This window comes from Anabas testudineus, chromosome 10 (assembly GCF_900324465.2).
Source record: "Anabas testudineus chromosome 10, fAnaTes1.2, whole genome shotgun sequence".
Lineage (NCBI taxonomy): Eukaryota > Metazoa > Chordata > Actinopteri > Anabantiformes > Anabantidae > Anabas > Anabas testudineus.
In genome coordinates this window covers 19944401-19958727 of record NC_046619.1, presented here as the reverse complement: position 1 = coordinate 19958727, position 14327 = coordinate 19944401, and the positions used below count along the sequence as shown (strand labels likewise).

Here is a 14327-nt window from a genome sequence, read left to right as displayed (position 1 = left end):
GAAGGGTAAGAAATGAATTTCTCTTATTGATTGTATTATATTTATTGAGTAACAAAATGAGTAGGCTGTTCTATCGTGTATAAACGAAAAACAAAACAATGTGCCTGTTGAAATAGAAGCTTCAGAATAACAACAGTAACTACTCACTCATCGTAAACATCCTCTGTTTCCATCCTGCGGTAGTACTTGGCTAATTTCACTGCAAAGATGATGCTTGGGAGCAGGAAGAGGGTGCTGCAGCCCAGGCCCATCCAGAAAGCATTCTGAGGACAAGAAAAACTGTTAGAGCTTAAAAAAAAAAAGAAGAATAAATAAAGCATAGAAAATTGTTCAGCTTCTCATTTGTGAGTTGCTACTTTCCATTGTCTTTTTTAAAACATTGAATTTATTTGCAACTTGCGTAAAACAATCAATTTGAAGGATGCCTTTAAGGACTTTTGGGTATTCTGATTAGCATTTTGTTGCAAATATATCAGTAATGAGAGTATAGTAATCATCTTTTAACAATTTTAAAAACTGTTGTAACTCATTGTAATATATTGTGTAGGTTTTATCTACTTTAACCAAGAATTGAAAATGTGAGTAAATAAACAAGTTCCAACTTGACTAAAAATTCCATCAAAGCAGCTGCTCTGCTGCTTTTGTGTCTTTACATCCACCATTATAAACATAATGGTTATGTTTCATACTGGCTAGAGACTAAAAACAGTTGTGTGTACTGTAAAACGCATTCCTATCCGTGTTTATATGAGGTTTGTTTTCCTGTAATGCCGATATGATTACCATAGAGTCGACCAAGAAACTACAAGTAATGATTTCAGCTGTGTCCAACATGTTGCTGAAGGGCTTGCATGGTGCAACCTCCATGGCCAGCTGCAGAAAGGAGCACATATACAATAAATATCAACACACAACTCATGTATGTTCAATTCTGTGAATGCTTAGCGAACATCACCACAGTAGATACATTGCACAGCAGATCTCTGTACTGTCTCTTTAAGAGTTCTTGGAAAACACCAAAAACATTCTGATTTCAATAAAATGTCTATTGACAGCTCTGACACTGACAAAACAGCTCCACACAAATATTATGTTTGTTTTTTTCTGTTACTTTGTTTTGAATTCCTTCATTCAACTAAAGCAGAAACCAAAGCGCCACAAAGCAAATTCCTTCAATTTATAGAGGTTGTAACTGTTATATTTGCCTCCACTATATTTACTCCACAACTTTTATGTAACATGCAAAGGTTGTTCTGCCAGCACATAAACGTCTGTGTACGGGCAGTGTCAGCTTTTAACTGAACGAATATGGACAGAACATATGAGGTTACACTAAAGAAGTGCAGTAAAAGTGAGGTGACACCAGCATGAGCTTCAACAACTTAACAAATTAACACAGAAACACTTACAGACGTTTTGACCCATTCTATATATTGATGGAAGTAGCCAACTATAGTCGCTGTGTATTTTCCTGTTTCCTGAGAAAGATGTAGACACAATGTGAGTTACATGTAATTTACAAATTAAATTACATAAAAAGAAAGTCATTGTGTAGTTACCTGATTGATTAAATGTGTGGCATTGTAGGAGATGAGATCCTGAGCGGCTTTAACAGCGTCGAGAACCTCTGACACCTTGTTCTGCAGAGAAGAAACAACGTTTTTTTCACGATTAAAACCTAAACCTAAATCTAGGTTTCTGATTTAGACCAGAGGGCAAGTTTACTTACTGGCAGGTCTGAGGTTGTTCTCTCCAGGAACCTCATACTCTGGTTTAAAGCGCTCTTAAACAAGAAGAATAACACAAATTAACACCAGCAATGATGATTTTAACACCTTGAAACAAATGCCAATAAAACACAAAGGGACACCAGCAAAGACCACTAACTTTATACTTTCATTAGAGGCATGCTGAAAAATTTTGATCAAAATGAAATATCCACAACACAACGAAAGAGGCTCTGCACTCACTTAAATTATGCAATTGCTTACAATACAAATGTATGTAAGCAATTGAACTTTTGCAGTTTTCCCACCTGTGACGGACGAACACTGATTTATTGAGGGTGAATTGAATTAACAATACATCCTGGAGTGGATATTTTGGACTATTTTGATGCAAAATTCTTCATGTACAACACTAAATAGTATATGATGTAAAAAAAGCACACGATATCCCACAATAACAACCAAAATGATATATTACTCCTAATATTGCTAATCTAAAAACACAGCTGTTCCTAATGTTACAAGTAACGGACAGGGACACTAAATACACAGGATGCACACGTTTCTGCTTACCCTTGCTCTAACATATTTCTTGCAGAAAGAAGAGTAAGAAAAAAAAAAACATAAAAAGCTGTGCTGGAGGACATCACTGCTTGTCTGAATTGTAGCTGTACACCCTTGGTGTTATTCAGAAGAAGAAGGCACATGAATATTTAATTTGTTTTTCACAGACATGACATGTTTGATGACACATGCCTGAGGGTCAAAAACGCTTTGCTTTTAATGATGTTAAACGAATCATCGAAGTATGTGTTTATTCTTTCAAGAAGGGTACAGTGCTATAGACATCTGCACAAGGATAACGTATCAATTACTCCTAATCCTATTTTGTAGCAGCACAACAAGCTGTAAATATATAATATACACCTTGATATGAAGATTAAAGAGTGAGTTATTTATTTACACATCCTGTAGAGCAACATTAGCGCTCTTTTGCAGTCATGTTTCGATATAGGTTCACTCTCCCTATAACATTAGTTCTAGTCAATTGTTTGAAAAATATCTGTATCTATAACAATCATGACAAATTAACACCTTTATTTCATTATAGTTTTCAAATGAATGTTTCGTTTAAAAACATGACTACACAAAACTACAGTAAGTTCACTGAATTGTTTGGGGTACTACCATAGCTTGCTCCATAGGGATGATCTGTTGACTGTGGATCTGCCGCAGAGTGCCAATGTGGCCTTTGAGAGCAGTCTGCAAAGGGCCTCTGGGCTGAAACACACAAGTTTGATGAAATATCATTTATCAAATTGTTGTAAGAAATCGTATCCCCTTAGCCCATATGTTATATAATCTATTCTCCTTCCACTAGTCATTTTTAATGTGCAATGTTTTTTTTACTTGACTATTATGTAAGTGTAGAGCTCTTGCTCGATAGACAGCACTTCCAGGAGAAGCATCAAATGCACAAACTTTATTATTTATAAATGCTGGTTTTAATCATGAATAATGTAGATTAATTGGTCGAACAAAACTTCATAAACAAACTTTACATTGAATGCCGAATATTCCTTTGAACTCCACCCTCTGTCTCTCTGGAGGATACTACAGGACTTAGCATTCAGTGGTGAATACATTGTAGTGTGTTTTCTTAACCACCTGCACACAAGGCAGAACAGTCAGGCCTCTGTGAGAGACTGCCTCTGTTTAGGTAGAGTCTGGAGAGCAAGAGCACCCATAGCCACCACCCAGCACTCCCATGGCATTGTAAATAAATATGCTAATCAAATTAAGTGCCTGTGTACTAAAGAAACACTGTGAAACTGTGTGGAGAGGATGTTTGTTGAATGTGGCTGTTAAGTTGTTCTTACCATGAGGTCTGTCTGGGTCTCCAGATCTCTTGCAAAGGAAAGCAGGTCCACCATAGTGACTCCTTTATTTACCTTAAGATAATAATGTATGAAGAGGAAGAAATTATGTAAACATTCTTGTCTGAGTAGCAATGTGGGGCAAGGCAATCCAATTTGTTATGAAAATGTAAAGTAATGATGATGAGTAAACATTTACTTTCGAAATAACATAATAGGTGATAACTGCTTTTTCAACTTTGCAAAAACCAGCAGTAGGATGAAATCATTTAAAAGACGTCCTTTATTACACTTCTGTGATGTTGTTGTGTAACCAGGATATATTTTCTAATCTGGGACATGATTGTATATTCTTCCCAAACAAGTATGGTGCATTGTGACTTTTGCAGAGTGTGTCAGTTGTGCATTCAGGACAGGTGGTGCACTCGAATGGGCTCCTTAAAGCTTTTTTTGGTCTCCTCGGAATTAAATCTAATTGAACCTGACAGGTGGTGTTGAAGAAGACAGGGGCTGCCAAGTCCCAGCTCATTCCTGCACACTCTTTGCCTTGGCAGAAGTAGTTTTGGATAATCAGGCTTCAGTGGTTCTCAGCAGAACCCAGTGTTCTGTGTCATGTCAAAACTCATATCAGGTGAAGCACAACTGCCTGCTGTATGTTAACTGACAGTCAAGGAGAAGGCTGTTTACCTGAGATATAGGAATGAGGCTTCTTATAGGAACACACCATTAAAATTCACCAGCAGTAACGTTATGACGTTACACAGAATACTATTCTATATGGTCTTACAGTATATATGCTGATATGTCTTAGATATACTGGTATTTATATAGTCATATATTCTATGTCCCTACATCTGTTTCTAGCTCATTTTTTCTCTTTGTCAGTTTTAGAGTATGTTTGTGTCTCTGCTACTTCCTTTATGGTTTAGTGTTCCTGTGTTGATCAGCTCAAACATGCACATTTAAAACATATTTGGATTGTTTGCGTGTATTTTCCCTCATTCTTGTGGGTTTGCTCATCCCTGTAAGTTGGTATATGTTTTCCAGTTTCTGTGTGTGTGTGTGTGTGTGTGTGTGTGTGTGTGTGTGTGTGTCACCTCTTCCAAATAGTCAGCATAGTTGATTTCTGACAGCCCTGCTTCAGAGAAATCCTGAAGGTTCTGCTTCCCCTCTGGCTCTAACAGGATAATTCCTCTGAGATCGATCTTAACACTGTTCAGCTGGCCCACCACATCCTTAGTAAACTGCAAATAAAGAAAGATATAGCAATATGTTTGGTAAAGCATGGACATGCACAGTATAAAATGATGACAGCTTATACAGCTTTTGCTAAATGTCATTGTTTGTATGTACGTATATTGTGTTCATTGGCCATGTGCTCCAGAAAGCTTGGCCGGACACGAGAAGCAGTTAAAATGATGAGAGATCATTTCAGATCAGTGAACATCAGAAAATGTCTATATTATCATACTATGCACAGAGGTACTGCATGTATACTATATTTGTACTATGTAACATATTTTACTTTGGGGTTGCATTTATTAATGTTTTTAATCGCAATTTGTATGCAGCTGAGAAAGAGAGTGGCTGTAAGCACTCATTAACGTCATTAACCTAATGAAAGGCTATAAAATACATTACAAATGTTGGCCCTTGGATGACCAAATGTGGTTTGGATGAATGTACACATATCCCACTACAAAGGTTTTTCTTGATGTTTGCTTTGACCACATTTTCTTTGTTAATATTGTAAATGTCATTTTCTATTTTTTATATTTCGGTACAATCCTTTGTTTTGATAGGACATAATAAATACCTTACCACACAAAACTCACATTCCACTGTCAACTTTTAAACCAAAAATGATTTGCTTTATTGGAAAATAAAGTTGCTTGTTCCTCTGGTGACATGGTACTGATGATTCAAATGTGTTGGATTTCCAATAAAAACAAAAACATTTTGATGTTAAAAATAAATGCATGAAATCAGTCAGTGCTTTTATATGAAAATAAGTTTATGACTCTGGAGAAGGGAGTTGATTTCATGTTAGTAATTGTAGAACTGATTTCCTCAACAGTAAATAGCCCATTGGTATAATTTACAGAGCAACAAAGGAGTTTATTACTGTAATAAGGAAGCAGAGAAGAATAGCCTCATTTACAGTTATTAAAGTCAAAGTAGTGGCCTAAATATTTAGTTGGCTATTATGCAACCTACAGTTGTAGAAATGTATGTAACAAATCAGTGCGTTTTCTGTGAAGGAAAACCTTAAAACATACAAAGCAGTACTGTACTGCAGTACTAATACTACCAGTACAGATCCATGTGGGAACATCATGATCACATCCAAGGATTGTTTACAAGGGTTGGTGCTTCATCAAAAAGGCATGTGATTGGACAAACCTTAGCCAATGGCATCTCAGCTGTTCAGATTAACCAATCAATTTAAAATCCTGCCACGCAATGTTGCCAGATTGGCCAAGTCATTGAGGCAATTAAGGTAGGTTCATTTAAAAGCATGGCTGCTGGAGTACATTTATTTATCTGTTGATAATGCAGTCAAGTCTAGAACAGACATGATAGGCTTAGTTTTAGCTTAACTATGATTTATATACTTATTATGTGGATATTATTGTCTTAGTCCATCACAAATAAACATCTACAATTGGTTTGGAAATTATAGAAAATATAATTATATTATAACTTATCACTCCAGAACTTTCCTGTAATTATTTTCTTCAGTAAAGTAATTTGTAGATAGTTGCACGTACGTCCTTTTAAGCCAGAATAACAAATACCAATTACTAAATGTTAAAAGATTTCCATAATGTAAATATAGAGTTACTTTTGTCAGTCAGATCTGGCAACACGATTTACATTAACATTTATCAAGCTAACGTTAGCACTAGCTAACAGGCGTCTTTCGATTTTGGTAAGTGAATTATTAATAATTATGAAATGAATGGACATTGTATATTTTGATGTTCATGGGAAAACAATTGCAAAAAGTTAAATTAAGAAAGTTTGCGTGCGTTTGCTTGAAAATGTATTATCTTTATAGCTATTTAGCAGTTAGGTTAAGCTAACTGACGTTAAGATGAGGTCAGTAACGGCTAGGCTAACAGCTAGCTAAGTTATTTACTGTGGTTTTGTTGTTGTTGCTATAATAAACTTCAGTAGGCTAAATAAATTAATTTTGATGGGAAAACAGGAATTGGCGATGGCGAAATCTTATGTGGACATTCACAAAACCGTATGGTATTTATACATCTGTCGCTGCTATATTTTGATGCCATTGTAAAACCTTGGCTAATGTTTACCAACAGCTCAGTTATCAATTGTACCTTTAACTAGTTAACTACAAAGATGTTGTTGTTGATTATTGTTGTTGGTTTAAGTTGTATTGTTGAATCGACTGCATTAGTTACATTACGACGTGTTTCTAAGATACTGCACACAAACGTGAGGGACAAGGATCTGACCAGTGTAGTTCAGCAATGCAAATCTAGTTGACATATTATAAATCTAACTTGACATTGTCTTTTTATTATATTTAGCAGTTAATTTGTTCAATATACAGTATCCAGTATATTGCACTGTATTAAAATCTAAAAAATCCCTCTGGAAGTTTTGCCAAGATAATTTGTTGCTATGATGGTCTCAATCAAACCTTATCAGACCTTATCAGAAATGATCCCTCAGTACTATAAAGTTAATGTACAACATCGCATATCCTATGTGTTCAAAATCAGTATTTTATTCAATATTTTATTTTCACAGCGACCTAATAGAGAACCATATTTAATAAAGGGGATAAAAAAGGACCATTTAGATTTGGAATTTATTCACAATTAAACGGTTGTTTTAAATTAATGATTTAAGAGAACCTTCTCATTTTAAAAGACAAGTTAATATAGCTAACACAAGTGTTAAAATAACTGAGCCACACAATGCTTAACTACAATTATGTCAGATTGGCTGTCACATTTTTGGAATCGAAACCCATTGAATGGAGACAAATGACCAATGTCTTGGAACAGGCCCCACATGGGACATATCAGCTGTTGGTTAACCTTGCCAACTGGCAGGAAAATACTGTATGTCTTACCCAGGCAGAAGTTGCTGGCTCTGTGTAAGAAGGAAATAGAAACTTACAACAGTGTCTGATATCTGAGGCCTAAGCTCAGTTTAGGGCAAAGGAATGTTAAAGCTTTCGGCTGTCAGCACACATTTTAGATTGGTATTGAAGAAGTAATTAAGCAATGTTAATGAAATGCTGTAGCCAAGGATGGAGATTTCTGGACACTATATTGCTGTTAGCTTACAGAGCTGCAGAAAAAAAAATTGTCAGAGCATGTACTAGATTATACATAGGGAAAAATACATAAATTGGTGTTCCTGCATTTGCCTCCAGTGCTTGAGTTCCCTTTTTAAGTGCTTAACTTTAATGATATAGATTTATTGCCTGAGAGTGTAGTGTTGTGACATTAAGAATTACAAATTATTTTACTTAACCATGTCAATGCAAACACATAGATACTGTATACAACATATGACAGCATGCAATATATTTTGAGTTCACTAACCACTGTAGTGTTCAGGGAAGTGGAGATGTTGAAGACTTTGTCAAGACGCAGGGCAGAATAGATGCCTTTGTTCTCTTTGCAAGTGCTAAGAAAGACAGACATACAAATACAGACAGGTATAAAAGAAACAAGGAAACAGAGAGAAAGAGTGGGGTGTCACTTCAAAAGTTTCAGAGTGAACATATTTGCTGCCACCAAGTGAGACTGAATGGAAGTACATAACACAATGACAAATTCCTTGATAGTAAACTGTATAAAGTGCCTCAAAAGCCAGAAATCTTTGCTAAGATCTTGAAGATTAATGTTCCACGCTAGGATTAAGGCACCATATAGATGCACACAATGTACACAGCGTTACCAATGCTTGATTTCTAATGTATGAAAACTAACCAACACTGCTCTATTTGGAATTGTAATGACTGTGGATCTGCCATCCCAGATACTCAGGAATGCAGCTTCTCACTGGAGAGAGATGATGAAAGCTGATGTAATCACTGAGAAAGAAGCTGAAGAAAAGCAGTACAGATTGTGTAGAAAATGATGCTAATGAGCAGCTCAAGGTTAATAGCAACTCTCCCTCTCATTTGCATCCCAATCAATGAAAATAAAACATTCGGTTTCTGTTTGATACCTGACCCAGCGCCTGTGCCAAAACAAAAATGTGAGAAAATCCAGCCTGGACACTATAGACTATTTAAATACATTGCTTGTCTTGCTGCTTTTTAGTAATCAAATATAAACATGACATGCATGAGAATATATGACATGAGAAGACAGATGTGAAGTGGGAAATGAGGACAATAATCTTCACCACCGCATTGCATCTGAAAAGTGGCAACACACCACTGTCACCTAAATACATAAAAAAATAGTTTGCTTTGCCTGTACAAGCTCTCTGCAGTCAGCTCCAGGTCGGAGTCATTGTAGATGTAGCCAGGGATAAAGTTTTTCCACTCTGGGTTCACCAGATATGGGGTGTCTATAACCTGGTGAATTGAAGAGGCAGAAAGAGAATGTGTGAACGATCATTTTCATGGGAAGTAAATTACATCAGTCAGTAATTGAATAAGTCCATTGTAATTTAAAACCAGCTACAGACCCAAATACAGCAGGAGCCAAGCCTCACATTTTCCCTTTTATTCTCATATAATTTTTACTTTTATCTAAATGGCAGAAGCACTCTTTCAGTTCATGTCTTTTCTAGAGATATGTGAAAAGTAAAAGTAAATGATGGAATCATCATGCTTATGTTTGATTTATAAGCTTCTTAAACAGGAGGTCAAATAATATATATATTTTTTTCCATTATTAATGCTTAACTGCAGCAGAGACAGTCTACACTTCAAACCACAGAACACCCTGTCCTATTCCTAACAGACATGTTCATGTAGGTTTGCTTTAGATATTTTAAAACAATAGACTAAAAAAAGTCTGATTCCATAACTTGCCTTGAAGAGCTCTTTGGTGTGGTAGGGTTCACAAATGAGTTTCTCCATGTTCCCTCCAATTAGGAAGAAGATGGTCACCACTAACATCAGGACCCAGGAGAAGATAAAGCTGAATCCAACACCACTGTGGACAAAAACAGACAAGCTCTCAGGTACAGTTGACATATAGGACAATGACATATGTAGGATTAACAGTAGTGGCATAGGTGGATTTAAAGTTTCTGTCACAGGAAGGGTCCTCAGCTTAATGTAAAATGTAAGTTAGACATTGTATAGGTGCAAGGGTGGAATTAAAAGGATTATTAGGTACAGTATCGGTTTACTCTGAGTGTGTATCAGTATTTGAAATAAGTAAGTTAATAAGTCACAATAAAACATAAAAAAATAGTCAGAAAATGGACAATTTAAAAAGTATTTTACTTTTCTTAAATTCCTAAATACGGTTGTTTTTCTTCTGGAACACTAATATTATATTGTATGAATACAGTTGATATATTTATTAGCAAATACAATTTTGTCTTTTTCAAACACCTGGTTCTTCTAAATCGAAAAGAATATTATGTATGCCTAAATTGCATAAGCTTTTTAAACAAAACAAACAAAAAAACTCTACTTTACCCTTTAATAGCTTGCACTTATACTACTGTATAATATATGATTATTATTATATGGTCTGATCTTGTTCGCATCTTAGATGTACTGCACAGGACGATGAAGTAGAAGCAGTAATTTTTAGAACAGGACAAGTAGTAGCAATAGTGGCATCATCAAATTTATGGTAGAACCAGCTATGGAAACTCTTATTTCTGACTTACGCCATGAGCATTGTTCCTCCTGTATTGGAGATGCATCCTCGTGTTGTAGGTGAAGCATGTTTGTCATATCCCAGGGTGCCACACAGCAAACCCAGGTAGTTGAATGCCAGGACCAGGACTACCATGCAGCAAAGAGAAATGCAGCCAATCCACCTGTAACCCGCAAGAAAATCCACATCATTAATCCTATTCCTAAATAGAATTCAATATTTACGTGTCCTGCCAAAGTGCCCTTGAGTGGAACAATGAAGCCCTTCTTAATTACTCATACCAAATTACTCATTAAATGGCTCATACTCATTAGTACTGCTGCTCATTATAATGGGGAGAAATAAAAATGTAATACAGAGCTTTTAAAACTATTGATATTCTACTGAACTATTTAAAACTGAATAAATTTGATATATATATATATATTATGTTAATGTGAGATATATAGATATATAACACAGCTTGTGAAAAGAGTTTGCAGACTGCAAGAATCTAAATGTCAAACATGAGACAGTGCCTACATACATAGTATTACACTTTATATAGTACCTTGTTTTGTCAAAAAAAAACTAACTAATGTTACGACCAGTGTACCTGTAGAAATCCATTTTGTCAATTTCTGGGTAGTAGTCCTCAATCCTGGCATGTGCATGGTTAATAGCGATGGTGAAATTGGACAAGCATTTCTGCACTGGGAATGCCTTGGAAAAGCTGGTGATGTTATTGCCAATGCCATCCACCAGATTCTGTACACCTGCAAAACATATTCTGTAAATGGGCTTTGTAAAGATGTTGGAAAGTACTTGTAACTGAAAATTCTATCTTAGAAATATGTTTAATTACTATAGTTGTCCGATTTGTGATTGAAAAATATTAAATGATGCTTTGATTCTAGAGTGAAGGATGGCAAACATTTCTAATCTAATCTAAAAGCAGATTCAAGCTTTAAATCCACACAATGCACTTCATCACAAAGCAGAAGAAGAGAGGAGTGATGCCAGTGAGTCATGTAACCAATTAGTACGTACACACAACAGGATTTACAGTAGAATGCAGGAGAAAAAAGTGTTGTAGAATTATTTTTGCCTCTTGAAAAAAAGGTTTTATAAGTATAAAATATCACTCACTCTCCACAACACTTCTGGTTTGGTCAGTTACCATATGTGGAGTGTTGTTTAAAGAGGCATAACCCTGTAAGAGGAAATATACAAATAGTTGGTTCAACCTGTGGTTTGGTGGGAATTAAAAAATGCAATTGCAATGGTAGATTAAAGGCAATTAGTCAGTTAAGTAAATTGCTGGATGTTAAATGATTCCTGGAAAAGCATGTCTGTCACAGGCTACCAACACTATATTTGTAGTTAAACTTCTCCGGCTTACCCTCTGGACGATAGCACTGAGGTCTGTTTTCAGCACATAGTTCACCTTTTCCAGCTGAGGATTTACCCTGGGTAGCTAAAATATAAACAGACAATGAGATGCTGACATAAATAGTGATGCAAACTGTGTAAAATTCAACTGTTCTTTACTAATACCAATATTTTGTATCATTATCCCTTTTCTAACATGAAGATACACCAGAGAACAGGAAGGACTTTTGTTCATACAGCAAAAAGTGAGACATTTACAAAGTGCACACACTTATCTGAAGGTACAGCATACTGTTGTTGTAGTTGGTTTAAAAACAATACTCTATGTCTCAGGAAATCTTCTCAATTGATTTCCTGTAGGCAGCACGTTGTTCTGGCTGTGTAGTGTGTAATTTAATGGACAAGACAAGACCAACTGATTGATTGCTCAGTTTAGCTGGTGTAGGAGATTGTAGAGGTGGTAGATGTGCTGTTGGACTCTGTGTTTGCAGGATAAAAACAGGGTGTCTGGTGTAGATTTGACAGTCAATAGAAGAATATTTATGGTCCCATGGCGAGAGAGTCACAGTGTGGATATCTGAAATGTTATTGCACTAGAAGCTTTCATCTGCGAGTCCTGGTGTGTGTCTGTGGGAGGTGTAAAAACTAAATTACTGTGTGTCAGCCCTGCATATCTTGTGTATAAGCTGTGAAGAATGAGCTAAATTTGAGTGAGATTGACAAGTCAGTTTTACACATAATGAATATTATACTATAAAAATCTTGTTTCAAAATCCTACGTCAAAAGAACAGAATACAAAAATAATAACAATTGCCAAAAATAACAAAACTTCCATCATAATGTCCTCTTTTCCATCTAGGAACAAACTTCACATAATGTTTATCCACAGTAGGTTATCTGCCCATTAAAGTTAATTGTATTCATGTTTCTACCCGTGTGAAGTTGGCACTGATCTGCAGCTGAGATATTGACTGGCGGATGTTGTGGCACAGCTGGGCAGTAGTGGCGTCTGACTCTTCATCATGGCAGCCGGGGTCATTGAGAGTACGGTTGATATTGGTCCGCACAAGGCTCAGGTTGAAGTTTAGTTTCCCTGTTCCTTCCTGGAGAACTTCAAGTGACACACTGACATTCTCCAGGGCTTCTTTGGTTTCTCTCATGGCTGCATTGAAAAAGACCACAGATGAGTGCAAAGAAAGACCAAGAGAATTAAGCTGCTTACTGTTATGAAGGAAAACCAGGACATATGGAAAAAAAACGGTCTTAAACGAATTTGGAAAACTAGAGCCACAGAGTGAGACAATTTCTATTATTTAAAATAAGTTAAGCAATTGTTTAAATTAATAAATCTCAAACTACAAAACGGCTCCTTAAGAATAATGAATATTTTATTACAGTTTTTCAGTTTTGCTCTGGGACATTCTGTGGATTTGAGTAAATGCAGGGTTAATCAGAGCAGAAAGATAACTATTTGTGGACTGTGAAGCCAAAGATTAATGTTTCCACAGACTTCAAATCTTATTAGCTACTCGGTTATATATTGATCACTTTATTCTAAGTGTTTACATATATTTCCTTTGCAACATATTTCATAATAAGACAGTGTTACAGGGCTCCAGAATGATGTTTTTCACCAGTAGCACTAGTGGGTGCACTACTTAAATTGACTTAAATGAAGCATACTGATATTTTAATGTGTTCAATATTTTAATTAAATGTTTTGAGAATAAACTATTTGCAAAAATAATAATATGCTCTTTTATTTTAAAATAAAGTAAAGTAGTTACAATATGTTTTAAAAATAATAAAACACTAATAAAAAATATACTGACAGCTTTTTTTGCTTTGCAATTTTTGTTTGCTGTATTGAATTTTATGGTCATTTTCAACTTTGTCTTTATTAATTAAACAAAAACAAAGTACAGTATTTGCCCTGTTATATTTGCTGATACATAAAAACATAGGCTCAGGGACTAGGCCTGAGCAGGGTGTGACATGCTGGCCCAAGCCACTGTGCGATCTGCCAGTGGTGTGTTCATAATATACTGGTGTGACTCTTTAACCTGTAATATTAGAATGTTCCCTTTTAATCAGCACTGGTTTGGGCACACAAAGAAATAGGAATGCTGTGTATAATGCAAATGCGTTAGCTGCTTCTTTTAAAGTCTTTCTTCAACAACTGAATGCATGACAAGACAACAGTCAGTGTTAGTTAGCAATCACAGAGTACCCTGCAGCAGATTTTTAAAATTAAACAGCATAGCATGCAAAACACTGGCATCCTTGAACACTGTTATAAAAGATGCAAGAGTGTAGGAGAGGAAACGGTGAATACATGATCACATGGCTAAATATTTAGCAGAGGTGGAGTGAGTGAATACATACATGTGTTATGTGCTAAATGCATAAATACCATGTTTGCCTCTGCTCAAACCTTAGTGAAAAAAAACCCGTCAAACCTTAGACTCTTTTAATGTTTTATAAAACAGTATCTGTACCAGATACTAAGATC

The 14327-nt window shown here is 35.7% G+C and overlaps 1 protein-coding gene and 1 long non-coding RNA gene across 7 annotated transcripts in view; one reads left to right on the top strand and one right to left on the bottom strand.

Moving 5' to 3' along the window:
• prom1a (prominin 1a) overlaps positions 1-14327 on the bottom strand; it is a 63445-nt gene that overhangs the window by 7200 nt on the left and 41918 nt on the right. For 3 of the 5 annotated variants that reach the window (XM_033326178.1, XM_033326180.1, XM_026357149.1), the window contains exons 7-23: positions 12748-12977; positions 11825-11899; positions 11572-11635; positions 11039-11198; positions 10454-10606; positions 9639-9762; positions 9073-9176; positions 8191-8275; positions 4702-4848; positions 3608-3679; positions 2916-3008; positions 2301-2318; positions 1730-1783; positions 1560-1640; positions 1410-1478; positions 784-873; positions 148-263 (exon numbers count right to left, since the gene is read on the bottom strand). In XM_033326178.1, coding sequence (XP_033182069.1) covers positions 148-263; positions 784-873; positions 1410-1478; positions 1560-1640; positions 1730-1783; positions 2301-2318; positions 2916-3008; positions 3608-3679; positions 4702-4848; positions 8191-8275; positions 9073-9176; positions 9639-9762; positions 10454-10606; positions 11039-11198; positions 11572-11635; positions 11825-11899; positions 12748-12977 — 1735 coding nt within the window. Of the gene's footprint in view, positions 1-143; positions 264-783; positions 874-1409; positions 1479-1559; positions 1641-1729; positions 1784-2300; positions 2319-2915; positions 3009-3607; positions 3680-4701; positions 4849-8190; positions 8276-9072; positions 9177-9638; positions 9763-10453; positions 10607-11038; positions 11199-11571; positions 11636-11824; positions 11900-12747; positions 12978-14327 lie in introns of those variants that run through there. The other 2 variants (XM_033326179.1, XM_026357150.1) reach the window with 2 other exon arrangements.
• LOC113160093 overlaps positions 6458-14327 on the top strand; it is a 59649-nt gene continuing 51779 nt past the window's right edge. For both annotated transcript variants that reach the window (XR_003298667.1, XR_003298668.1), the window contains exons 1-2: positions 6458-6536; positions 9702-9790. This is a non-coding gene — a long non-coding RNA (uncharacterized LOC113160093). The remainder of the gene's footprint in view (positions 6537-9701; positions 9791-14327) is intronic.